This window comes from Temnothorax americanus, unplaced genomic scaffold (assembly GCF_048541705.1).
Source record: "Temnothorax americanus isolate GAGA-0224 unplaced genomic scaffold, ASM4854170v1 Scaffold152, whole genome shotgun sequence".
Classification (NCBI taxonomy): Eukaryota; Metazoa; Arthropoda; class Insecta; order Hymenoptera; family Formicidae; genus Temnothorax; species Temnothorax americanus.
In genome coordinates, this window is record NW_027509289.1 from 107,164 (window position 1) to 133,908 (window position 26,745).

The following is a 26,745-nucleotide window of genomic DNA, read 5'->3' on the forward strand; positions in this document are numbered from 1 at the left end:
AAAAACTCCCCTAAAATTTATACCGTTTAACGGATTTTAAGAAAATTAGAGGAGAACATACTTTCTATCATACTCTATTTGTGTACAAAATTTCAGCCCGGTATCTAAAAAATTATAGAAGTAGATGTGTGTACAAAAATCCGTACGCACACACATACACACACACACCCATATACGAGGTTTACAAAAACAAAGCTTTTTTTTATGAGGAAGCAATAAATAAATAAAGAAAAAAATTAGGGCTATATTCACATGAGGCAATATATATGAATCGCACACACGTTGTTATAACGACCAACAAAGTAAATCAGGTCGATAACCCATATATCAAAAAAAAAAAACCGTAGGATTATCTAATCCCATTTTGAAAATGTACCCTAGGACGTCATTCTTAAAGGCACAATGCCAGGCAATAGGCAGAAACATAATTTCCGACGCGTTGAATTTCTATTGCCTGTACCTGATGTTATACTTTAAAAGTTTTTGACTGTAATTGGCTGCAGATTTGCTTACTGCTTAAATTTTACTGCTTAAGTTTTTTTGTGTGTGCCTTACATGTTTGCCTTATAGGGGATATATCTCATTATAATAGGGGAGACCGGGGCAAACTCGACACCAGAGGGGGGGGGCAAACTTGACACTAGGCTTTTTGCTAATTTAAATCTATCGTAGAAACTTGCCTTTTTACTGTAAATGTGTGTCTTTATGTGCCAGTATTATCAACGGAATTTGGTGACATTCTGAGTTATGGTGTAATTTTTAGCGCGACATAAGGCGTTTTTGATGATGAATAGTAATTCTGATCTCTCGAAAATTTCTACTCTTTCATCGAGCTTTACTTTTGTGAATCTACCGGTAAGTGATTTTGATGGGAAATTCGATGCTTTATACGAATCTGATAATAGTTTTTGCATATTTTCAAAAATTTTATAATTTTGGTTTTGGAGTAACAAAAGTGAAAAACGAAGTTCGGGGCAAAGTCGACACCACGCCGTTTTATCGGCTTCTAATAACAAACAATGCTTGTTTTTGCGTCACTTTTCTTTTCCTGGGGGCAAAACTAAGCGACGTACAGCAAAATTTCCTTAAGCAATTTTGTATCTGAAGGAACAATGTGTTTTCTGTTCGTCGAGCAACACACATCGTACGTCGGTTTTTTTCCGGTTTTTCAGATTCTCCAATTATTTGTGTGCCTTGTAATGGGTAAATCCTCGCGCAGGAAACGCTCTAGATCTCCTAGAAGCAACAAAAGGCACAAACGCACCTCATCGCGAAATTCTTCACGCGATGGAAGAGGACTTCGCAGATCGGATAAAGTTAGGTTAGGTTAGGTTAGGTTCTCAAGAAGTCTCCCGCCCAATTTCTCTAGATCGTATTCTAGAGCTCATAACCGATCAGGGAAATCGGATCGCAATGATCGAGGCGAACGTGCAGGTTCCCGTGACGGCCCCGGCTAACACAAACGCGGGCGCGCCGCCAAAAGGTCTGGACGCTCCCGGGGTGGCTGCCTTGCCTCATAGGGATAGGGGCCTTGTGGACGACACGGCAGTGCAGGAAGAACAGGAGAGCCGAGCGGTATCCGGGCTCGAATTCCGTTCTGTTACAACCGCAATCGATCCAGCCGGAGGAGGTTAGGTCGACGTTACCGACCGACTCGGGGTTGCAAACGGAAGGTAAGCGCTTAAAAGAGGTCTCGGACGGTTCTCTTGAACCGGAGCGTCGTACCAGGTGCGTTCCTTTGTCGACCCTTTTTGGTGGCCGGGCCACAAATTGGCATAGAGGGAACGATTCCGATCGGGACCTTGAGAGCGTTTACTCTTTTCAGCTTCCGTTTTTTGGCTCAGGCGTAGACACGCGTAACTGCAATGTATCCTTCGCCCCCCTCTCACCTCCTGATGAAAGTGGGAATAAGGCTCGTAGCAGGGCTTCCGAGCTAGTTGGCCCTTGTGCGGAGCCCTCTGTTGCCTCGACGTGGGACCAGACGGCGCTCGTTTTTGCTCGTGACACTGTTCACAAGGGTCTTCCGGACACTCTGAGGTCAAAACTTCTCACCGAGCGCGAGGTTAAAGGGTTCTCGATATTAGGGCCGCCGAAGCTAAATAAAATATTACTTCCGACCTTGAGGGGGCCCACATCCGCTCTCAAACGAGACAAAGCGCAAGCAGCGCATCAGTCGCAGCTGGCAGCGGCTTTTAATGCCTTAGGCTCAGGTGTCTCGAAGTTTTTATCAGAGGAGTCGGACCAAATATTACCTGAAAAGACAAAGAAGCTGTTGCATCTTATGGCTGAAGGCATCCAGCTATTGGCTGATCTCCAATACCGTCTCTTGCTACAGAGACGGGCTTTTATTAAACCAGCTCTAATCTTTTTAGGCAAAAATACGGCGGACTCGGCGCCGATCGACGATTGGCTATTTGGTAGTTCTTTCGCCGAGGAAATCAGGGAAGCCAAGGCCTGCACAAAAGTATAGCTAAGGAGCTAACCTACAAACACTCGCCGGAACAACCCGCCACATCGAAGGAGTGGGGCATGGTCGAGGGACAGATCTCGGAGGTCAGCGCCTCGCTCCCGACATCGTCGCTAATCGAGGTGAGATGTTCAGGCAGGTTAACGAATTTTGCTCACGTCTGGAAGCGTATTACATCGGACCCTGAAGTTCTCAGCGCAGTACAGGGATATAAGATTCCCTTCTTTTCTACGCTAATAAGGCGCCCGTTCCTCGGTAAACCTACTTTTACCTCTTCAGTCGAGTCTCAGTGCGAGGCAGAAATCTAGCGCCTTCTTAACAAGGGAGCCATTACTCAGGTGGAACCATCGGAGGATCAATTTCTGTCCTCCTTTTTCCTGATTGAAAAACCTTCAGGTGGGATGCGTTTTATTTTAAATTTAAAGGATCTAAATTCTTACATTTCCCCGCTGCATTTTAAGTTAGAAGATTGGCGCACGGTAGTTTGCCTCATGCTGCCAGGATCACAAATGGCCTCTCTCGACCTCGAAGATGCGTACCTACTAGTGGCATTTACCCGGAGCACAGGAAATTTTTACGTTTCCAGTGGAGGGGAAAAACTTTCCAATTTTTGGCCTTGCCCTTGGGACTTGCTACTGCCCCTTACATATTCACTAGGTTACTTCGCCCCGTAGTTGCCTCTCCGATCTCAGGGTTATGAATCAGTTTTGAATCTGGACGATTTTCTTCTGCTGACTCCGTCCAAAGCCGTTTGCCGGCTTAACGTCCAGGCTCACATCGACCTTCTCACCTCTCTAGGATTTATCATCAATTTTCAGAAATCTGAACTTGAACCGTCTCATGAGCGCAAGTATTTGGGTTTTGTGTTTAACTCCTTCCAGCAGTCAGTTGCTATTCCAGAGCAACGTAGACGTAATCTTTGCTCTCTCGTGTCTTCTCTGTCGAGAAGTTCTCATTGCACGATTCAAGTTTTTGCGAGCATGATTGGTTCTCTGGTATCGATTTGCCCAGCAGTTCAATACGGCCTACTGTATACCAAGTCTTTCGAGAGAGCGAAATATCTTGTTTTGCAGAAATCCGAGAATAATTTCGCTGCGGTAATGAAATTCCCCTCTTCTCTCAACGAGAATTTTCGCTGGTGGCTGTCGATCCTATCTAATCATTATTAGAAAAATTTCATTCGAACAGGTAATTATTCGACAAAAATATTTTCAGATGCCTCTGTCACCAGCTGGGGGGCCGCATGCGGAACCAATAATACCCATGGATAATGGTCCGAGGAGGAGCGTCGCCTGCATATCAATGTGCTTGAATTAACGGCTTTTTACGCCTTTAAATTATTTGCGGCCACATGCCGTGACTGCGACATCCTTCTAAGGCTGGACAACACGACAACACGACGGACGAAAGAAATATTTTTCTTTTCGCTTCCCACATACCCTCGTCGGAGAACGTTGTCGCGGATAGTGAATCTCGTCGTTTGGATACAAACACCGAATGGTCATTGTCTAAATCGGTTTTCAGAGCGATTTTTCGACGGTTCGGTCCCTTCGAAATTGACCTCTTTGCTTTCGCTTTAAACGCAAAATGTGATACGTACGTTTCTTGGCTACCAGATCCCGGATCCTTTGCAGTGGATGCTTTTACTTTATCTCGGGAGGGGCTCTTTTTCTACGCCTTTTCCCCCTTTATTTTAGTTACCAGGGTATTGCGAAAAATTATTGACGATAGAGCGGAGGGAGTGATAGTGGTGCCTTGGTGGCCCTCGCAACCCTGGTTCCCTTTTTTGCAGCGCATGTTAATCGAAGAACCTCTGATTCTTTCTCCATCTAATAATCTTCTCTCCGCTCCTCTTAGGTCTCAACATCCGTTGGCGAACTCCCTTTCCCTGGTAGCAGGGAGATTATCTAGCAAAAAACAATCCAATTCTCACTGCGGGTACCAACTCGGTACTCCCTTAAGTAATTTATTTTTGAGGGCCAAGTAATTCGCGTGGTGAACAGCTACAAAGTATAATCCATCCGGACCCTCGGCATAATTTACTGATTAAACGAACTCACCGAGTGAAGTTCGATCGTAATTATGCTGGAGGGTCTCGTCCGGATGGACCTCCCTCCCCAGTTCTTATTAGACCTTGCTCTTTCCCACCCATTAACTTTAGTTGGCGACTTACCGGCCTTCACTGTTTCGAAATATGAAGAAAGATGGCGGTTGCGCGCGGACCTAGGACTGTGCGCAAGCCCACGGCAGCGATTGGAGCGCTCAAGGCGCCCCTTTTTTCTTCTAGGGATAAAATTCTGTTGGCTCGACGTGCAGGGAAGCACGACTACAAAGTATAATCCATCCGGACGAGACCCTCCAGCATAATTACGATCGAACTTCACTCGGTGAGTTTGTTTAATCAGTAAATTAAACACATTATATTTATGTAAATAACTTTTTTATTTATTTACATATATCTATTTTTTATTAATTTTGTGCGTGCGTGCGTGCGTGTGTGCAGGGTGTTGTAAGTATACAAACTTGGGGATATTTCTTGTCTTATTTTAAGAAGAACAGATCCTATAAACACACACATCTTTGTTTTCAAAATACAGGGTGTCATATGTCTTTTAAAATTCGAAAGTTGAAAAACGTTGCCCCGTTTTTACAATATTATTGTCAGTTATATACCATTGTAAAATAATATACTATTGTAAAGTTGCTTCTCTCTATTTCCAAATTAACTTAAAAGTGAGCAAAAGAATATTTTTGAAAGTAAAAAGTAGCAAAAAAGTAGCAAATAATTTTAACATTAATTTTGTACTTTGACTTATATGTTATTTTTTATTAACTGGAAAAAAAAATTTTTAAACTTATTTCGCGAGCAAAAAATACGGGACTTGGATATCTTGAGAGTAAATAATTCGGGGGAGAGCAAATAATTTAAACATTGTAATGCTCTAATAATGCGAGAAACTAATTTCTTTACGGCTCTTTACTTTAAGCAAAAAAATTACTTAAAAAAAAGCAAAATAGCAAATAATTAGCAAATTAATTCTATATATAATTTATTGTGTTTTTATAAATTGGCTTAGATAACTTAATATACCTTAATATACCTTACTATACCTTCACGTAGGGCTACTTCGATGCGGGATTAAAGGCCAATTGTAAATAGAGTAAATGGGGTGATATTTTTCGCAATAAATTCTTTGTAGTGATTAAAAATACTTATTAACATTATTATTAAATTGATTATTAATTTAATTATGTGGTTGTATTATTTTATACTACATTACTTGAGACTGCATTTCAAAATTGACAGTAATCGGTGCGTGTAGATTGCTGAGCGGAAAAATGTATATATACGCAAAGTTTTTATTAGACACAAAGATCCAGTCCAATTGTATAAAACATATTTTTATTTACTTTTAGTATTCACTCAACTTGACACGGCAACCCAGAGTGCTTCAAATATTCTCTGGGTTTCTGTAGAATGTCAAGTACCACTTGTAATTTGATCTCCTGCCGTTTCAAAATCGTGTTGCTCTCCATAAAACTAAAAAAAATCGGCCATCGAGACTCTCGAAATGCTTTGTCAGGCTTTTGATAATGAAGCTCTATAGGTCTAGGTTATACATAGGGATAGGCACTTTATGCTTTTGAACAGCTATAGATTATGCCAGAAAAAAATGCCTGATTATGCCCTCATTATGCGCAAAAAATCTAGTGATTATGCGCCAATTATGCGGGCTAGATCCGCTATTTATGCGCGATTATGCGATTTCAACTTTTCACGTAATATGTGTCACAGCCCATGACGACTTGTGTGAAAAATGGGAAATATAGGAATTGAGTCATTTTAAATAAACTAATAAAGGCAAATAAGAGCTAGTTCACAACGATGGTCGGGCGACAGTAATAAACTAAAAAATTGCAATAATAAATTAATTAATATAATTATATTAATTAAAGTAATTTAAATCGACCTGACTGGCAATATATATAACGTCTTTCCGATATGAACATTGAAAAACTGTGAGCCAACTTGGTTTGTCGAATTCACACAGCACTTTTTTCAGATCGATATCGAGACATTATTAATTTCGACCATAGTTTTGGTCTGTTGATGTAATTTCTAAATTAAATAGTTTTTAATTTTATTGCGAAAAATATTACCCCAGCCAGGGTTTGAACCTGGAACCTCCCGTATACCGTGCGGGTGTCGTGCCAATTCGACCACTGGGGCTGTGGTAATATTTATCGCAATAACAACTGTAAGATGGAGCACCGATTACTAGGTCGACGGTGTATAATAAACAGAATAATAAATTTCTTTCGCCAGTATATAGAATAACAATTAAAGTAATTTAAATCGACCTGACTGGCAATATATATAACGTCTTTCCGATATGAACATTGAAAAACTGTGAGCCAACTTGGTTTGTCGGATTCACACAGCACTTTTTTCAGATCGATATCGAGACATTATTAATTTCGACCATAGTTTTGGTCCGTTGATGTAATTTCTAAATTAAATAGTTTTTAATTTTATTGCGAAAAATATTACCCCAGCCAGGGTTTGAACCTGGAACCTCCCGTATACCGTGCGGGTGTCGTGCCAATTCAATGTTCATATCGGAAAGACGTTATATATATTGCCAGTCAGGTCGATTTAAATTACTTTAATTGTTATTCTATATACTGGCGAAAGAAAAATAATTATATTATATTAATTTATTATATTATATTAATATAATTCATTATATTAATTCTCAATTATTATTGCAATTTTAGTTTATTACTGTCGCCCGACTATCGTTGTGAACTAGCTTTTATTTGCCTTTGTTAGTTTATTTATTGTTATTGAGAACTTTATCCTTAAGTCATTTTAACAACTCTTTTCAAATAAAAATTTAAAAAATTTTGTATTTTAATGTGTGAGAAGGAAAGGACGCGATGAATAACACAAAAATAAAGTGTTGGATATTAAAACACATATAATTACTCAATAAAAATAAAACACAGAATGCTTCAACACAGTCAAGTCAAGACTAGCGTATCGGGTATAGTACATTGAACAAAAACTTCCAATTAAAATCTGAATAAAATATTGAAATATTTTACTATTCCTCTACAAAACTAGGAAACTTAAAAAAGAACTGTAAGAAAACATAAGTAAGATGGTTCTCAGAACAATGGAATGTAAATTCCTATCACATTGTAATGAACAAATAAACAATCACTATATTAATCAGGTTTTGATAAAATCTCACAAAAAAGTAACATAAAACGCAACATAAGATTTATATGTCGTCCAGATCATCGCCAAAATACATGCAAACCATAATTTCTGTATTGTCCGCTTTCAGTCTGCATCGCTTAGGACTTAGTACATCTCCATAGGCAGAAATAGCTCTTTCACTATCTACATTAGAGACAGGCATATGAATGACTTGTAGACATGTAACAGCAAACTCACTATGATGAGTTCTCATTCCAATCAATATTTGCTCAACAATATCCATTGTAGCACCTTTATTCTTAGAGTGAAAGGTTTTAGAAACTTCTTGTACCTGATCTATGTGCCCAGTTTATGTGCCCAGCATTGGATGTGGACCATATTAAGGTTCACCAATTCTTTCAAGAGTCGCACGCAAAGATTCATGTAGGTAGCACTATCAGATGTTGTCCCAACAACGTCCTCAAAATTGACATCAAAGGAATTTAGTGTCTGTATAATAGTTTTGGAGCACTGGTCTCCAGTGCAGGCAGAGAGATTCTTTACTGAAGAAACTAATAGTTTAGGCTCACTGCTTGTATTACTGGGCAACACCTTAAAAAGATTTACAAAAACTGCTTCCCCCTTTCTATTTGTTGCTTTGTCACACTGAACAACTATTTTTTTGCCTTGAATGTTTGCCTTCATCTTTTCATCATATTCTCCTTTAATTTTCGGAAGATAATGCTGTCTTAGCCACTTTACATTCGGCAAATCACCCCTACCTAAAATTATTATGTATATAAATATCATGTTAAATATTATGAACAAGATTCAAGTCAGTAATGTTTTCACTGTTTTGGAAGTTATGATTTCCCTTCTGAAAGAAATTAGCGAATGGACTGCAAATTAGGATTAAACTGTTGGACTTTTACTTACCTTTGACATAAGTTCCAAGCCATTTTCTAATGGCTGGATGATCAAGCTTGTGGAGCGGTACATTTGCTTTCAGAAAACTGTTTAAAGTGGACATGATAAAATCTTCTTTGTCTGTTTTAATTTTTTTAGCATGCTCTACAGATTCGGTAATTGAAGCTTGCCGTTTATTTTTGCTTGCTTCAGAAAGTTTGCTAGTCTTATGACCTTTGGAGACACAGTGGTTGTCAACTATACTCTTCTTTTCCCAGCACACTCTCACATTACAATGTTTACACATCATAATTTTCTTTTTAGGATCAAATATGTACATCCCCTCTCGCTCATACTCGTGGACCCTATTGTAGATGGTATTTTTTCTGTTCCCGGCCATGGTTCATTTTACTTCTGTTGCTTCTGTTCAAGGATTTGTATCTTATATTGTATCTTATATTGTATCTTATATTGTATCTTATATTGTATCTTAACCTTAACCGGCGTCGTCGACACTCACAACACGGCACTTCAGTGTGATTCGAGCATAAGACCGTGTTCTTTCTAACCTAGCAATCCTAGCGACCCTAGCGTTGAAGAAATCAACCTCAAGCACTTCGTTTTCGATTTCTTCAAAGAATTATCAGTCTATTCCTTCTCTAGAACGTTGATATGTATCTTATATATGTATTTTTGATATGTATCTTTCATAAGTTAAAGAATGGAAAAACACGTTCAATTTAGCGAAATAATCATGACTTCTATATACAGAATAAAAAGAAAATCAAATAAATAATAAAATAAAATTAATATTTTATATAAATAAAATCAATAATTTATCGCAAATTAAATAGATTAAATTGACAAGGAAACTTCGCCTGAAACTATAATATATAATATTATATAAAACACTGAAACACACACACACACAGGTGAATAAATTTAGAAATTTTTAGTTGGCGCTAAAATTATTACAATATTGTTTGAAGAATTATAAGTACGGTCAGAATAAAAATATTTTTATTTTATAATATTAAGTAACGCAACAGATATTCTTTTATATAAGAAATGCAAAAAAATAATTTTTGAAAAAATTATTTCTTGCGGTCAAATATACATAGGTGCTCTTATTATGAAATTTTTTACTCATAGGGAAGATAAATCGATGAATTTAGAAATTTTTCGTTACCCGCCCAAAAATGGTTCTTACAACCCTCATATGTAGAGCGGCTTTTTGCTTTTCTCAATATATCTTTAAAAGTATTTGAGATATCAAAAAATATTTCAAATAAAAGTTTCATGGTAAAAACATCTCTATTTAACCACATTAATACAATAAAAAAAAAAAAAATTTTCTAATTTTTTATAAAAATTTTGTTTAAAAATTATTTTAAAAAAATATTATTAATGTTGTTATATATAGAAGAAATTTTACTATAAAACTTTTATACGAAACATTTTTTGATATTTCAAATATTTTTTGAGATATATCGAGAAAAGTAAAAGCCGCTTTACATACAAGGGGTAGTTTCACCCCTTAAAACCGTTTTTGGACAGTAACGAAAAATTTCGAAATTCATCTTTTTACCCCCCTCCCCCCTTACATATATAGAAAGTTTCATTAAAATCAGAGTTTTCGAATTCGCGAGGTCCTCTTGTAAGCATTTGCACAAGAGAATTTACGTCAATTGGCCCGGATAAAGATTTCTGAATTTTGTTTTCTTTCTTCCGTGGCGGTTTACTCTCGAATTTGTTTCTCTCTCTCTAGTTATTTTTGCCTGAGCTCATATTCTGTATCGCTATATAGTGGCGGTATGCGAACGCGTAGAATGCGCCATGTTACACGAGGTGGTATCCAATCAATCAGTTCAACTATACCACCGATGCCATCAAAATTTTATGTCATGTCTAGATGTAAAGGAACGTGATATACTCCTTTTCTTTATTGGTCAGTCTGTCTACACAGGCTTTACCGTGGGATGTCTGAAGTACAGTAACTGATTTGATAGGATTTCTTTAAATTAACCAATTGAATTTAAACTACTTAGTGGAATCAGAAAATTCTAGCCTGGAATCCTGACTGTATTGTCATAGGATAGAAACGGATGTGTCGCTGCCAGAGGTTCCTTTTTAACTGGTAGAGTTACACTTCAGAATTTCTCAAATCTGAATTTATTAATACTTTTTGACACAAGTACGGTACTGTAGAAAATGTACAAAATGAAACTCAGTGATTAATACAAACACACTGAGTTTAAAATTAAACTCAGTGAATACAGTGAAATTAACTTAGTGAACGCAGTAAAATTAACTCAGTGAACGCAGTATTAATATTTTAAAATTTAAAATTAACTTAACATAAAAACTTAGTGAACGCAATGAATATTATAATCTTAAAATTTGAACTCAGTAAACGCAGTGATATTATTTTTAAAATTATAACGCAGTGATAATATACAATTTTACTTAAGGCGGAATAATAACATAGAGGAATCGTAATGAGATAAAATCAAAGTTGTATAGCTGATTGCTCCGAGACGATCCAGTCGCCCGTCTTTCAGTCCCTTTTTTCTTTGTGCTTCTCGTAGGGAGAGGTGGTAATTCTGTTCCCGGTATTTGATGGTGATACCGAAAGTATGTATAAACTTTGATAATGATGCGGCTACGTCGATCGATGAATGCTTCTTACATAAATAATGGACTTCTCTAATATTATTCATTTATTAAAATTAATAATTTTACTTAAACTTGGTGTTAATAATAATATGCGTAAATATATCAATTTAAAACATTAAATATTATCAATTTCTTGGACAAATTATTATTTCTTACTTAATATAGATATTCTTAAAATGCGTCAATCCTTAATTCAAGCTTGCATCCCTTGTTTGAATAGTAATATGGAAAAATAAGTAGGGAGAGTTTGAATGACGTTACAATAATCTAATTTCTATCGCATAATGAAATGGTTGGCATGGTTACACCATGGAAAGTATTCTTTGTAGTTCTCAGATAATGTGTGATTTTTGGGGGGTTTTTAATTCCATTTTAAATAACGGAAAAAAATCACCGGCGCAACATAAAAAGAACGATGAAATCGAGGGTTTTCGAGATCCGAGGCGGGTGTAAGCTAAACAACTGACTTGACGATAACTATTGTTCAGATCGTTATTGTAGATAATTTTACGTTCTACAAAAAAGGTACGTATAGTTAGTTACCCTCTCTTGCTTAGTTTTTGAGATATTTGAGAAAAAGACGTGTTTTTTGTTGGTAATATTGTTAAAAACTTTTTATTGCGTGTTAATTTTGCGAAGCAAAATAAATCCCACTTATAGCACCTCAAATCCTAAATTAGTCTAATATGACTGGCCTAAAAAGCTTTCGATCCGAAGCGCACACGATATTTTTCACAACACCTTTACGGAAATGTTCGACTTCCATGCCTGTAGAGAGGGGCAAGAATGGCCAATTTTATGCCAGTGCTTACTTTCTTCTCTAGGGAAGAAAATTGAAAGTCGAATTTTCCGTGGAGGTGGAAACATGTTTACCTATCAAAATATATACTGAGAATGAGAAAGGTTCCGTTACCATGGATAATCCGTATTATACCTATAGCTTAACGTAGTCGAGCGCTAGACACCGCTTCACGAGGAAAAATAGAACTTGGCTAATTTTACAGATTTTTTCTTTCAGAGAATACTTTTGAAATGTACCGTACATCTTTCGAAATAAGTAATAACTAAAAATTCGAATTTTTGAAAATTGTACAGTGGTGTCTCCCTTAACAATTTTATTGAATTTATTTTATTGTAAAAAATAAAAAATATTCTTATAATATGTATTAATTAAAAACAAACAGATTAATAATATAATAATAAAAATTACTTAATGTTTTAATAGTTATTAAGATGTTTATCACCTCTATATTAGAGAACTATATTAAAACATTTAAAAATATGTTTAGTTTTTTGTATGGAAAGCAAATTTAAAAAAATTAATTTTTTTTGTAAAAAATTTAATTTTTCAATAAAATTATTTTATTTGTATTTTATTAATTGTTAGTTAATTGTTATTTATTTATCAAATTTGTTCTGTTTAATTTTATATTTAAAGATCAGAACGTTAGAAATGGAAATAAGAAGTCCTTACAAGATCGCCGACGCTTAGCAGCTCGAATATTTTCGAATCCAAAAATTATATTAATCTGCTGCAAAAAATATTTTTAGTATTTATTAACTCTTGTTATGAAGAATACTGTATGTTATGTCCGTAATACAAGCGCGTAAAATAAAATTAAAACCATAGTGTGATCATTAAGAAGTTGACACCTTTAATAATTTCCACAGATGATATTTTGTTTTGTGTATGAAAAATATGAATTTTTGACAAGACATCAATTCTGCAAAATACGATAACTTCATTAATCAGAAAAATAAAATAATCTTTAAATAAGTGGTTAATTAACTAAAGATATTAAAATTAACGAGTAACAAGAAAATACAAACTTGCACATTGCTTCCTCATTATTACAGCTCGCTACCATTGCTCCTATTTTATTTCGCTTATAAAACTTCTTGAGGAAGCTTTTATTTTATTTAAGATATTTCTTTTATGAGAGACACCAAAGTTTTAAGAATTAACTAATTTTTTGGTACGAAAAAGTTAAAATGCATATCTTTGCACATTACCGAGCATATAAAGAAGAATTATGACTTTGAAAATTCAATATTTTATATGTGACGTTATCGAAAAAGTCTATTTTCCACATTTCAATGTAATAATTTGTTTATCAAATATCTTAAAATATTAAATATTAACTGCGCTACATATTCGCTAAACTCTATACTTTCGATAGTGCCGATAAAAATACAGAGTCACCAAATATTTAAACAAAATATTTATGTTAAAAGTTGACTTGAAATGTGGTTTATAGATAAATATTTTTAATGGCGACTTTCAAGGAATTATTTGGCAACGCTGCAAGCTGTGCGCTCATATGTCACACTTCAGTTCATCACGTACAGTTTATTATCAACTTTTATTTTCACAAATTGTCCCTTATTTTTGCCCACATTACTCTTTACTTTATGTTTCTTATCACTCATTATTATTATAAAATCTCTCTTTGATAAAAAGAAAATGTCACAATATTCTTTGATTAATGAAATTGACACTTACATTGACACTTTTGTTATCAACTTCACATTTTACAATCGGCGCCCTGAAAAGCGCAGCATTGCCATATTGTTCTGACAGTAAAATTTACCGAAAATGAAAAATTTCTAAATAAACATAATATTTTTACTTTTTTGTTATAATTAAACATAATAATCAATTATAACTTGATTTTATATAAGTTGAATGCAATATACAAGAGTTTGCTGAGGCCCTGCTTAAGCGCCTACAAAATACGCTCCTCCGTAAAAGGAATACCTTAATGTATAATTATTAGTATTTATTTTTTTGGGTTCCTCATAGAGGAAGCTTTGTGAGCAAAGGGTTTTACTTGCACACTTAAAAACTATAAAGAAGCAATGTGCAATTTCTCAATATTTGCGGAAGTTAGAGCAAATTTACCGAATTTTCTATAACTCCAGAACTAATCAACCAAATCTTAACGAATTATATATGAAATAGGGGTAGAAAAAAGACTGAAAAATATAATAAAATTAGAAATAAATCGATATCTCCAAATTTGCGGAAATTAAAGCATAAACAAACATTTCTGCAAATACAAAATTTTATTAAAAAAGAACCCCTTGATTATTAGCAATTTTTATTAATTCTATTATATTTTTCAGTTTTTTCTACCCCTATTTCATATATAATTCATTAAGATTTGGTTGATTAGTTCTGGAGTTATCGGTAAATTTGGCACATACAGACATACATACATACATACACACACACACACATACATACGTACAGACATTTTTTAAAACTGCAATTTTTCGACGTTTTAGAACATTCAGAAAAACAAAAAAAAATTTCTTACGAAAACAAAGCTTTCTCTATGAGGAAGCAAAAGTGAGCTTTGAGAGTCAAACGGTTAGTTGTACGTAATTTAACATTATGTAACATTTAATTATACAATGTGTATAATCCACGTGCGCAACACATGTATATGAAGAGAAGTCACCACGCTCGGACACGAGTAATAAGACTGAGGAGGAGGAACATTTAATTAACAATTCAATACAAGTTATAAATTATATGTTTTGGTTTTACTTTTAGCCATCTTCTCAGCCACACATAATAGAATAAATTAAATAATTTCACGTTCTCTGATGCCTACGTTTTTTGACGTTTGCTTGCGTAATCGTATTCTATATGCGTGAGTAGGATTATACTGGCAGATTCTTTCCTAGAAGAAATCTACTTAAACAAACCAACAATAGTTATTTGTGCAACAAGTGCTGTAAGATGAAAATTCCCATCAGGTGCGGTGACCGCTCGTTCGGCTCGTGCGTCAACTCCGCACCCTATTTTATGTTGCAAGTGCGTGAAAAGTGGTCTATCACCAACGCGTAGCGTGCGTAATGGGCCACTTTCCATGCACGTGTTACATAAAAGTTATTTGACCATTATATGGAAAACGCGATGTGCTAAATTGTAACTTATTCAACTGTCAATCGACCTACCGTCAAATACATTTTGGATAAATCAAATTAAATGCATTTCGAATAAATCATATTAAAAAAAGAAAAGAAAGAGAGGTGCATATGTGAAGAAGAGATAGAAGAAACGTTCCTGGAAAGGAGTGAGGGGCGTTGCAAAGTGACGTCATGCAACGACACTCGACATCGACGCAAGCGCGCTTCAACGCCGCCCCGCCACGATGAAGAAGGATACGCTGGTTAGGGGAGGAGCGAGGCCCGAGTCCCAAAACTCCCGGCCGGCTCGGGGTCTTCGTCCTCGGTGAGCTCAGTGGCTCACATTCAGTCTCTTCGGAGCAGTTAAAGAAATAAGAACGTCGAAAAATAATACGAGTGAATATGCGAAAAAGGAAACTTAATGTTACGGATAATTAAGTGAAGGACTGCTTGTCGTTGTGCTGGTGAAAAGACAAAAGTTCTTATATAAATGTTTTGTGCATTAGACGTAGAGGCTTATAAGCTCTTGTCGCACTGGTCGCCGTAGATTCAGGTAAGCCTCTGTCCTTCCGATTTTTTTTTATGCGTTTATAATAGAGCTGTGATGATCCGGATGATCGTATAGTTTTAGCTATTAACTGAAGTAAACTGTTTCCAAAAATGAGTAATTCAGAAGAAGAATTATTATTATTTTCAAATATTGCAAAATGGTATATTGAAAAATGCCTGCGTAAAAAATGTTAATATTCTGCACATTTTATTAATACCAAACGATATAAATTTGGGAAGTTTCATCCACACAATGACTTGAGGAAGTATCCACAAAAATTTTTTTTATGCAAATATATACAAATAACGATAAAAACTTTTGATTATATTTTACTTATAACTTTTAATTATACTTTCCAAGGTTTCTAACGAAATTAACAAAACATGGTGCAATTGTCATGCTAGGTCATCATTTCTTCATGAGGAACGATTTTCTATAGTTAATGAAAGCGTAGAAATAGAAAATTTTCCTTCTTGACACTTTCATCGCTGACTGACTAGTGAACTTATAGCTCTGTACACTACTTCAATATAAATACATACATTTAAATCAAAATGCATTTGTTCTCGCTGCTTCGCTAGTATCGCCCCTCTTATCGTTTATCACTGCTCCAACATAAACGCCCCGTAACAGCGAAGTTTCTCGGTCATCTTTCGATTCCCCACGAATTCTGATAAGTTTCCTTATATCAAGAGACACGGTAGTGTCTTGCGCCAAGTACGCGCGATATATATATATATATATATATATATATATATATATATATATATATAAAAGAAATCACAAAAAGTTTCATAAGTACCGAAATAATCACGAAAAAATGGAGCTAGCTCCCCTACTATAACGTATCTGCTGTGGATTTGCCAAAGCCCTTATAGTTTTAAAGTATTAAATTTTATGGGCTTGATGTTTAAGTTTCAATGATGTTTATATTTAGACCTAAACCAAGCATTCAGTCCTTAAAGTAAACCTAACTAGTTAACAGAAAAACTGCAATAAGCGTCACAAAGATGATATAATATAAACATCATTGAAACTTAAACATCAAGCCCATAAAATTTAATACTTTAAAACTATAAGGGCTTTGGCGAATCCGCAGCAGATACGTTATAGTAGGGGAGCTAGCTCCATTTTTTCGTGATTATTTCGGTACTTATGAAACATTTTGTGGTGATTCAGAATGTTATTTAATGATCAAAGCTCCGGGGACTGACAAAAAAGTTGGGCGCTTTGGGTGGTATAGCCACTCACTTGTGCAAAAAAAATTTTTTTTTTAAGTCATTTCGGTATGTTCATTTTGCACCATAATTCTTTGATATATTCTATGATTATTTGCAAATTGACTGACAAAAAAGTGGGTCGCTTGTGGGTGTAGGGCCGCCCAAAAATGTCATTTTTTAAAGTTATTTTGGTATGTCAGTCATTTTGCACCATAACTCTTTGATATATTCTATATTCTATGACTATTTTTGCAAATTGACTGACAAAAAAGTGGGTCGCTTGTCAGCCGTCAGACGATAGCAATGAGGAAGATGAACTAAGTATGCGTGAATTTTTTTCTTCAAAAAAGAAAAAAATCAGTAATCAAACAATCATATTAAAATTTTGAAATAATGTTACAGAATCGAATGACGACTTTTCTGAGGATGAAGATGACCTAAATGATTGTGATAAAGAAGAAGAAGAAAAAGATTCCTAGTCTTTTTATTTATTTTTTATGATGATGATTCAATGCAGCTATTTTTCATTAATATGTGTGTGTTTGTGTTTTGATTATATAATAAATGACCATAAAAAAAGATATTGGCTTCAGTTTACAATGTACTTATAGTATTATCTTAACGGCGCCTTCTGCGCGTTTACTAAATAACGTAATTCTTGCTTTAATGGAAGCCGGATTGACCCGTATTATTTTCTCCGAAAGTTATTCTACAATAAATGTTACTTTTCATTTGTTAGCTGACTGAGTTAATGATTTATGTGTCACCCCGCCGGATATCGCGCTGCCCTTCATCAACCCCGCCCTGCTATTAGGTCGAGCTAGCCGATTCCTCGCACACCAAACGTATTTTGTCTTGCGTACTTGGGAAAATTTACCTTAGAAATCTTTAAAAAAAATCTTAAAACTTACTTTAAAGAAAAACTTAAAAGAAATTAAAGGTAAATTTGGACACTTTAAAACTATTTTTTAAGGTAATCTTATAACTATAAGGCAACTTACTTCAAGGAGAATGTAAAAGGAACCTTAAAATTATGAAAAGTAAATTTCGACAATTTTAAAGTTAAAAATGCCTAAATTTACTTTTCATAATTCTAAGGTTTTTTCACAGGGATATGTAAATTTTAAGGTAAGTATTATACTGTAAGGTAAATTTGTTATTTTTTATTTATTATGAATTTTTAAAGTTTTTAAAATATTCAGTACACCCATGTTTTACAATTTCATTTTCATTTGTAACTCTGCCAGATTTATTAATTGCTGGAGAGCTTCTTGTTGATCCGGGTTTGCTACTTTGTTTAATGCTGCTAATTGTAATAAAAGAGGAGCATTATCTGTTTTTTGGTTGCTGGTATTGATCACATCAGTTTCCTGATTTTCTATCAATTGTTGCTCATCATACTGCTGAACTGCTTGTTCCTGCGGTTCTGTTTTTACAGCTACCTGCTGTGGATTATTGATTTCAACTTGCTGTTCATCAACCTGCTGCTGCCGTTGTTGCCCATTCTGTTGCTGAGCTTTTTCAGCAAGATACTCGTTTATTATTTTCTTCCCTTCTGATGTTTTGGAAAAGTTGTTGAGCTTGTTTCCAATGGCTTTGTATACATCATCTTTGATGTCATCAGGAGATTTGGAAAAATATTTGGCAATATAATCTGAAAGTCAGAAAGGAAAGTAAGATATCAATATTTAGTTCAATCAATGATACATAAAAAAAATGTATAGAATGTATAATATATTGTATAAATAATGTACATAGAAAAATGTAAGCAATAAGTATTAATCAAAATTAAACAATAAGGCAAGCTGTGTAGTTGCTTTAATTACTGCTTGATTTTGATTAGTCAAGCTGCTTACCATGCTATATACTATATACTACAGCATTTTTATAATATGCATTATAGATTGATTTATAAAAAAAAAAATTAAGAATGAAGAAAAACATACCAATTATTCCTTTCACTTTTTCCTGATCAATTGGCTGTTTTTGGAATGCATTTTTATGAGCATTTGTTTTCTTTCCTTTAAGAGAACATAAAGCCAACTCACGGATTGTGAACACCAAGCCACACAATTCTGCTGCTAAAACTGACAGTTTTGAATGACGAACTTTTTGCACAGTTGCGAGTGACAAGCTCTTTGAACCAAACGAAATCATGATCTGAAAATCACAAAAATATAAATTTAAAAAATACATGCATATATATGTTACATAAGGTAATTTAGTTTATTAATAAAAATATAAATAAATTTTACCTTTGTAGGATCATTTTCCTTATGTGATTCATCTAAGCCCCCTTGAACACCTTGGTTTGGAATAATCAATTCTTTGATGTTTGTAATAGACAAAGTTGACTCTGAAAAGGATTCGACCTAAAAAATAAACAATATATTTAATTGCCATTATTAATTATTAATAAATAGATTTGATTAAAAACTAAATTTTAATATAATATTTAATTCTTTCTTACATTTGTACTATTTTTTTCCATTAATGGTGAGACAGCTTGATGGTGATCTAATGTAGGTGATGACATGACGCTGGCGTTGATATAAGAAATTGGTGGCTTACAATTCTCCACCTTATTAGTTTGCTTAATGTGAAAATTTAAATCCGACTTATCTTGACATATTCCAATTTTGTCCTACATTTAAAAATTGGGAAAAGATGAACGTATAATTCAGGTTTTCATAACAAACTATGACAATCATTATATTATCACTAAATATATGTATTATAAATAAATATATATATATATATATATATATATATATATATATATAATCAACCTGGAAGGAGTGTTGATCTGTATTTGAACAAGTAGCTTCATTAACAGCCTTTGATTGTTTATCTCGAAGCGTCTATGTAAAGTAAGAAATACTTGTTACAAAAATAAAAGAATATGGCATAATTATGATTAAAAAAAGACAAAAATATAGACAATTAAACTATCAAAAAAATATCTAAATGCAAATGTATTTAAATTGTGTATGTGTTAATAACAAGGAAACACTCACAAAAATAGAAGAAGAAATATCCTCAGATTTCATTTCAATCATTTTTTGCTTTTTTTCAGGAATTTTACTGTTTTTCTCGCATAAACCATCTTTTTGCTTATTATGTCTACAGCATTTGCACCTTGATGATAGATCCTTTATCCTTGATTTCAGATGAGGAAATTCTGTGAATTATAGTATATTTTAGAATATGATTGGAAGTTACATTAAAACATTGTTTCTTTTTATAATTGTGAACAAACTGGTTAATAAAAAATAATGCAATAATGAATTTCTCTCTATATACAGTAAAAAATGCAGATAAAAATTTTTTCACATTTACTAAATATTTACCTCTGTTTGAATGAAACAAGGTATAAGCATTTCTTTAAGGCTCCTGGGCAATTGCCGCGGCCACGTTAGATCGTGACGTCAGAAGCGAGAAATAACACGTTGTATGTCTTGCGTTTTATTTCTAAATAAAGAAACTTTTGTGTAAAATCACACTACAGATCACTTGAGCACACTTCAAAAATAATCCGGCTGTATTCATTTTTCTCGACAGTTATTAAACAACCGTATATAAAACAAATGTGAATATGAAGCCACCGAAAAAAAGGGATGCAGCCGAATTATTTTTGAAGTATGCTAAAGTTATCTGTAGTATGATTTTACGCAAAAGCTTTTTTATTCAAAAATAATACGCAAGACGTACATCGTGTCATTTCTCGCTTCTGACGTTACATGTCCGCGGCGAGTACCCAGGAGCCTTGAAGAACAATTGTTGGGAATGACAGATTACAAAACTTGTACACAGAGTGTATGTAAGAGGTCTTCCCTTCAAAGTAGTCTTTACAATAAAATATTTATAATAAATGTGATTCTCTCAAAAGTCTGTTATCAATCAAATTATTTGATAATAGCTTGATATTGTGGACTCAATTAAAGCAAAGATATTTGAAAGATTATATGTATATATGAGGACTTCGCCTCTACATTCTAATCATATGTAATTAACACTATTAATAAGCCAATATAATGTATATGGTTTAGAGATCTTTTTCAATACTCTAAAGAACTCTTCATAAATCTTTCTTAGATTTGATTGAAATCTGCATGAACTTAATTCACACTTACAAATAACGTACCTTCAAGAATTGAGTACATGGTCTTGTAAACTTTCAAATCATTGCGAAGTTTCTTAACCTCAGTTTCAAGGATGTTGACTTTTGATAACAATTGGCTTCTTGATAACTTACTTCTTTCTGATTCCTCACCAGAATCATCTGAGCAAGAAAAGACCTAAAAGAAAGTCAAAGGAATTGTTGGTAAAGCCACGAAAATTGAATGAATTTATTAAAGTTCTTTTATGTTATTATAAATTATTATTATTATTCTTTTTATTATATCATGCTGTAGCAAAAAAGTTACAGTTGCAAAGGAAAAGGAAAAGATTAGAAAAAAAGTAGATTAATTGTAAGAGTATTTTTCATTTATACAGTTGTGCACAATTTGCATTAAGTTCTGTCTCCAGAAAAAAATTTAATTAAAAGACGATCAACTGTATGTAAATTCAAAGTGACTTAATATCTCAGACACGACTACAATTTTTGAAATTGTAAGGATTCATGCATAAAACAAAATCTCATATGGAAAAATTAATTTAAATTATTTCGCTGTTATGTCAACATCAAGTAGAAGATAGATTTGGAGATGAGTCTAAACTAAAATTTTTTTTAGCTAGTTGCTATTTCAATGAAACTATAAATTTCTAAGCTGTTTCTAAAAAAGTGATATTTAAAAAAATAAATGTTGATTTGAATAAATTATTTTAAATTATAATAAATATTTAATAGGATGACATTTTCCTTGTTTTCACGAATTTATCGTAATACTTACAATATTCGTCTGCTTTTCATTTCTCTTTCCTTTTCTCATCTGTTTTATTCCTATATTATCGACAGTCTCTTTCTTTGAAAGAGACGGCTTGACACTGTCTACAAAACCATCATCCTTTAATTTAAATTGTTTAGCCCTTACAGTTTTCATTGTCACAAAGTGTTTGTCATCTCTCTTGCTGTGTGCAAAGTTTTTCTTTCCTCCTGATGATTTGGAAAGTTTCTGCAAAATAATACATTTCTTGGCCGTAGACATATATCTAATGGATATATTTTCAAATTTATCTAACAATTATCATATAGATATATTGTGAGCTTCAATTCTTGGCTTCAATCAATACGGGCCGTAGAATAATCTTTAGTAAAATTACAGCATACAGTCTAATACTATTTAAATGAAAATATATATGTCATGCATAGTTATAGTTTATTTTTTTATCCAAAACCATTAATCACACAGAAAGCTTTTGAAACAAAAATTACACAAAAAAAATTAGATGCTTTAAACAGGGATTTGATAATTAGACTGTCGTTCTATTACAAAGAGCTTAAAAATATTACAATAGGATTCTGCATTGAACAGAAATAAATAATTACGCAAGACTACAATAAAAATAGCTTACATTAACATCAGAATTTTTATCTTCTACATCTTTTCTTTTCGCCAACTCTTTTCGTTGCTGTTTAGTTGGAAAAGACACTCCATATTTAACAATATTTTTTGAAGCTTCTACTATTTCAGCCCAATCTGAAATTGTAAAAAATTTTCAAAAATGAAAAGAAAAGAGTAAAAAAAAATAATGAAATTTACCATTGCTTTGAGCTTTCAGGATGGCCACTGTATTTATCCATTTAATGCCCGTTGAAATCTTGGCCATGGCTTCTTTAGGCTGTACATTACAATTTTCAGGCCATTTTACAGTAACCTCTCTCTCCTCTTGTATTAAGGTGCTTATCGGTACATTTGGTTCATCAAACATGAGCCAATCTGAATGTGCCACTTGAACTGGTCTATCAGCCCCGTCATTGTCTTTTACATCCTCATTTATAAATTCACACAGAACATATGTCTTGTTTTCTTCCATCTTCATCACAGACATTTAGGATGATCGCACAGCAGCAAACTTTATACAGTCTATACGGAATCACTGTTTATAACCTTTTAGCTCTTCGAAGGAATATATATAGAAGAGAAAAAGTTTACTTTATGAAAACAACATATAATGTATCTGTATATATATATATATATATATATATATATACACATAAATATATATACATATATAGGGCCGGTATCGCGGTATCACAGTCTCCGATTAACGTAATCCTCCAATTAAACTCACTCTTCGTCTCTTTCTAGGGGACAATTATAAAAAGATGCAGAGTGAGTTTAATCGGAAGATCACGTTAATCGGAGACTGTGATACCGGCCCATATACATATATGTGTATATATACATATATATATCTGTACTTACCCTGCAATGTATGCATGCAAAGTACACTTGGAGAAAACTTAACTGAACACGTACTGTATGGAAGCACGTTAAAACAATGGAGACGTTCAGGACACACTCTCACGCACTATCAATTTTCCAGAAACAATCACCTATCTTTCGACCCGTTCGACCGCGGTTTTTTCCACGCATGCGCGGCGAGAACCAATTTCGCTGAAACCATTGGGCGTATATAGAGAAGAATGCGCTCAATAGCAATCGAACGTGATTGGCTCTTGATTTTAGAACCAACAAATCAGATGTTCTGCTGAACGCAGCCATTATTGCCACAAAATATGGGCTTGTTTACAAAAACGCACAAGTTAGAATTATAGTAGAGAGTAAATTTATATTGATTAATAATATATTTATTTATAAAATAAAAAAAGAGCAATTAAACGGCAAAAGTTCTAAAATAAATTTTTAATTTTTACAAATTCTTATGTGAGTAATTAATGTAAAGAGCTCTAGAACGACTTGAGCATTATAATGACACACATCGTCAAAATAAAACTGACATTCAGGGTGTTAAAGGAGGAAGTGTTTTATTATTATTGCCTATATTTAACATTATTTGGTCCTTTGTACCGGATTATATGCATGCCTCTCTTGAAGGAGTAGTAACGACATTCCTTAAACATTGGACTAGTTATGAAAACAAAGATAAGGATTATTATTTGAACAGTAAGAAAAAAAAAATTTTGAATGACAGAATTCAATCAATAAAGCCACCAGTGGAAATAACCAGAACTCCAAGGAAAATTGATGAGCTTAGTGTATGGAAAGCGTCAGAGTTACGTAGTTTTCTCTTGTATTATTCCTTAGTGTGCTTGAAAGAACTTTTACCGTCGAAATATTTGAAGCATTGGTTTCTTTTCGTGTACAGTATGACAATTTTTCTTAAGGAAAGATTGGATGATAATGAATTTAAAAAGGGTCGAGCTGCTCTAATCAAATTTGTTGATAATATTGCAGTTGTTTATCCAGGTTCTTATTCATTATATACTTTTAATATTCATTTGTTGCTTCACATGCCAAAGGCAGTAGAGGATTTTGGAGGGCTTTGGGCTTCCTCTACGTTTCCTTTTGAACATTTTAATGGAGTTCTGACAAAACTTATAAAGGGAACACGCAGTGTTCCTCGACAGATATGTCGCTCTTTCTTGCGATTACGTTATGTTTCTCATTTGAGTTCACAAATTTTTTATCGTAATGATTGTTCTCAACCAGGAAAAGAATTATATGAATCTATGTTATGGAAATACTATTCCAGTCATAATAGCAATCTCTTCTCCAATAATTTAAGACTGTTTGGAGCACCTGAAAACTATTATCTGTCCTTAGTGGAGAAAATCACAATTCAGGAATTTCTTCAAACAAATGTGAAATCCATTGCACAGTCCTTCAAACGACTTATCTTTAAAGGCACTGTTTTCCATGCAAATGCCTATGGAGCTCTCACTGTAAGAAATAACAGCATTGCCAAAATAAATGACAATATCTTTCTAGATATTGCACGTATACTAACTGTTGATTATATTGACACAGAAAGAAAGAATTGTGTTGTATTAGGAGAACTACTCGAAGTAAGTGATGAGGATTCTTATCATGATAGAGAGCTAGACATATCGTCTAATAGCATTGTTTATGTATGTCGTAGAAGTGGACGAATAATATGTCACATGCCTCAGAGCATAATATCAAAATGTGTCTGTATTTTGTATAATGATGCTCAAATACATATTATTCCATTAGTTAATTCATTGGAGAGGGACTAATAAGGAGAATATCGTAAATAGAGTTGATAAGAAAAAATTACAACAAATTGAAAAATGTTCTTAATTCTATATATAATTTAAAATTACTGTATTCTATGTAATATATTATGACCTGCAATGCATATAATGTAAAATGTAATGTAATGTAAAAAAAATGTAATATGATAAAAATAATGTAAAAAATAATAAAAAAAATAATGTAATATGATTCCTGATTTCTATTATATAATATATTACAACTTATTTAGATTTACTTTTGACTTTTTTTATTTTCATTTATTATGATAGAAAAAGAGAATAGAAATAATTTAATTTTAATAATTATAATTTGCAATAACTTTGATAATTTTGTTCACTAGTTATAAAAGTGATATAACCACATATAACTATATATGGGCTTTGACATGTCTTCTTCTAAAAAGGAGATGTAAAGTTTATTGTTTTCGCTTTTCCGCGATGCCGATTGGTTCTCTTGCTGATGCGCTTACTTCATTTGCAGCTGTCATTGTATATTTTGACAGTTGTGCGTTCAAGGAGTTAATAGTGTAATAGTAATAGCATAATGTTAAAGCTAAATAGTGCGTGCAATAAAGCGTAAATTAGTAAATTAAAAAATTCATAACAAAAGTTGTTATATATGTTTTAATACTTTTAAGTAATTGTTTTGCGGCTTTATTTGTTAAAATACTGCAATTATTGTAAAACATGCTACTTAATATATTCAAACTTGACGATAATTTAATACAATTTTGTTTTTTACTTGGAATTCTTTATACGAATCCTTTATCCTTTATACTCGTTTTAATAGAAGCAAACTATAAAAACTAAAGAAAATCTTATAAATTATCTCTTCCTAATAAGGACAGACATATAAAAGAAGATAAATATTTATATCTTATTTTAAAACTTAAAAACACTTTAAAAATTTCAGATGCAATATAGAAATAATAATAAAGAAAATAACTTAAGAGTTATCCTCTATAACTGTAAACCTTATAACTTTAAACTACTTATAACTTTAACTTTATAACTTTAAACCTTGAAGATTTAACCACATGAGATAAATCTTCTTAAAAGTTTGCTTCTATGTAACTTTTAAGTTAAGATCAAGATTCATAAAAAAACTTTAAAGTTCAATGTTTTCTTATGATTACCTAAGATTTATTAAAATTACTTTGAAGTTACTTTTCCACTCCTTTAGAGTACCAGAATACTATTTTAAAGTCAGTTTTTAAAACCTTTAGTTTTCTAAAATTATTTTACAGTCAGTTTTGAAATACTTTGAAATTTCTTAGATTACTTTAGATTAACCTTGTACACACTTTAATTTACCTAAAAATTTATTAAGTAAACTTTTGAATTTTTAAGATTACTTTTAAGAACTTTAAAGTTATTTAAAGTATATTTTCCCAAGTCTCTCTTTAGTTTCTCGCGATTTCGCGGACGCGAATTTACGCGTCTAGCGCCCAGCAATCAAATTCGGTTAGTGGAGTGTCGGAGATGCGAGAGAATCGTTGGAGAGGCCTATCTATCATCCTTCTCTCCTTCCCTCTTTTGATTTGTCACATGACCCGGACCGCTCCGAGAGTGAAAAAGATGTGACAAAATTTGGCTGTATTTTTAATTATTTATTTG

General features: G+C 33.3%; 2 protein-coding genes and 1 long non-coding RNA gene across 6 annotated transcripts in view; 2 read left to right on the forward strand and 1 right to left on the reverse strand.

The window, feature by feature from the left end:
* The first annotated feature begins 2,459 nt into the window (after positions 1 to 2,459).
* Positions 2,460 to 26,745, forward strand: part of LOC143895323 (uncharacterized) — a 43,736-nt gene continuing 19,450 nt past the window's right edge. The window contains exons 1-2 of the mRNA XM_077402372.1: positions 2,460 to 2,589; positions 4,755 to 4,854. The gene's annotated coding sequence lies outside the window, so the exon portion shown is untranslated. The remainder of the gene's footprint in view (positions 2,590 to 4,754; positions 4,855 to 26,745) is intronic.
* LOC143895326 (uncharacterized) overlaps positions 10,089 to 26,745 on the forward strand; it is an 89,030-nt gene continuing 72,373 nt past the window's right edge. The window contains exon 1 of the long non-coding RNA XR_013256277.1: positions 10,089 to 15,726. This is a non-coding gene — a long non-coding RNA (uncharacterized LOC143895326). The remainder of the gene's footprint in view (positions 15,727 to 26,745) is intronic.
* Positions 18,117 to 23,680, reverse strand: LOC143895331 (uncharacterized). 4 transcript variants are annotated; one of them, XM_077402385.1, is made up of 11 exons: positions 23,315 to 23,680; positions 22,649 to 22,972; positions 22,461 to 22,585; positions 21,839 to 22,060; positions 21,088 to 21,241; positions 19,961 to 20,124; positions 19,733 to 19,804; positions 19,414 to 19,587; positions 19,199 to 19,315; positions 18,890 to 19,103; positions 18,117 to 18,597 (listed from the first exon to the last, which is right to left on the reverse strand). In XM_077402385.1, the coding sequence occupies exons 2-11, from the start codon at positions 22,935 to 22,937 to the stop codon at positions 18,158 to 18,160; spliced, it is 1,971 nt and encodes a 656-aa protein (XP_077258511.1). In that variant the 5' UTR covers positions 22,938 to 22,972; positions 23,315 to 23,680; the 3' UTR covers positions 18,117 to 18,157. The 4 variants fall into 4 exon arrangements, with proteins under 4 accessions (XP_077258511.1, XP_077258507.1, XP_077258508.1 ...); XM_077402381.1 differs by having other exon boundaries at positions 22,649 to 23,005; XM_077402382.1 differs by lacking the exon at positions 23,315 to 23,680 and adding an exon at positions 23,181 to 23,256 and having other exon boundaries at positions 22,649 to 23,005.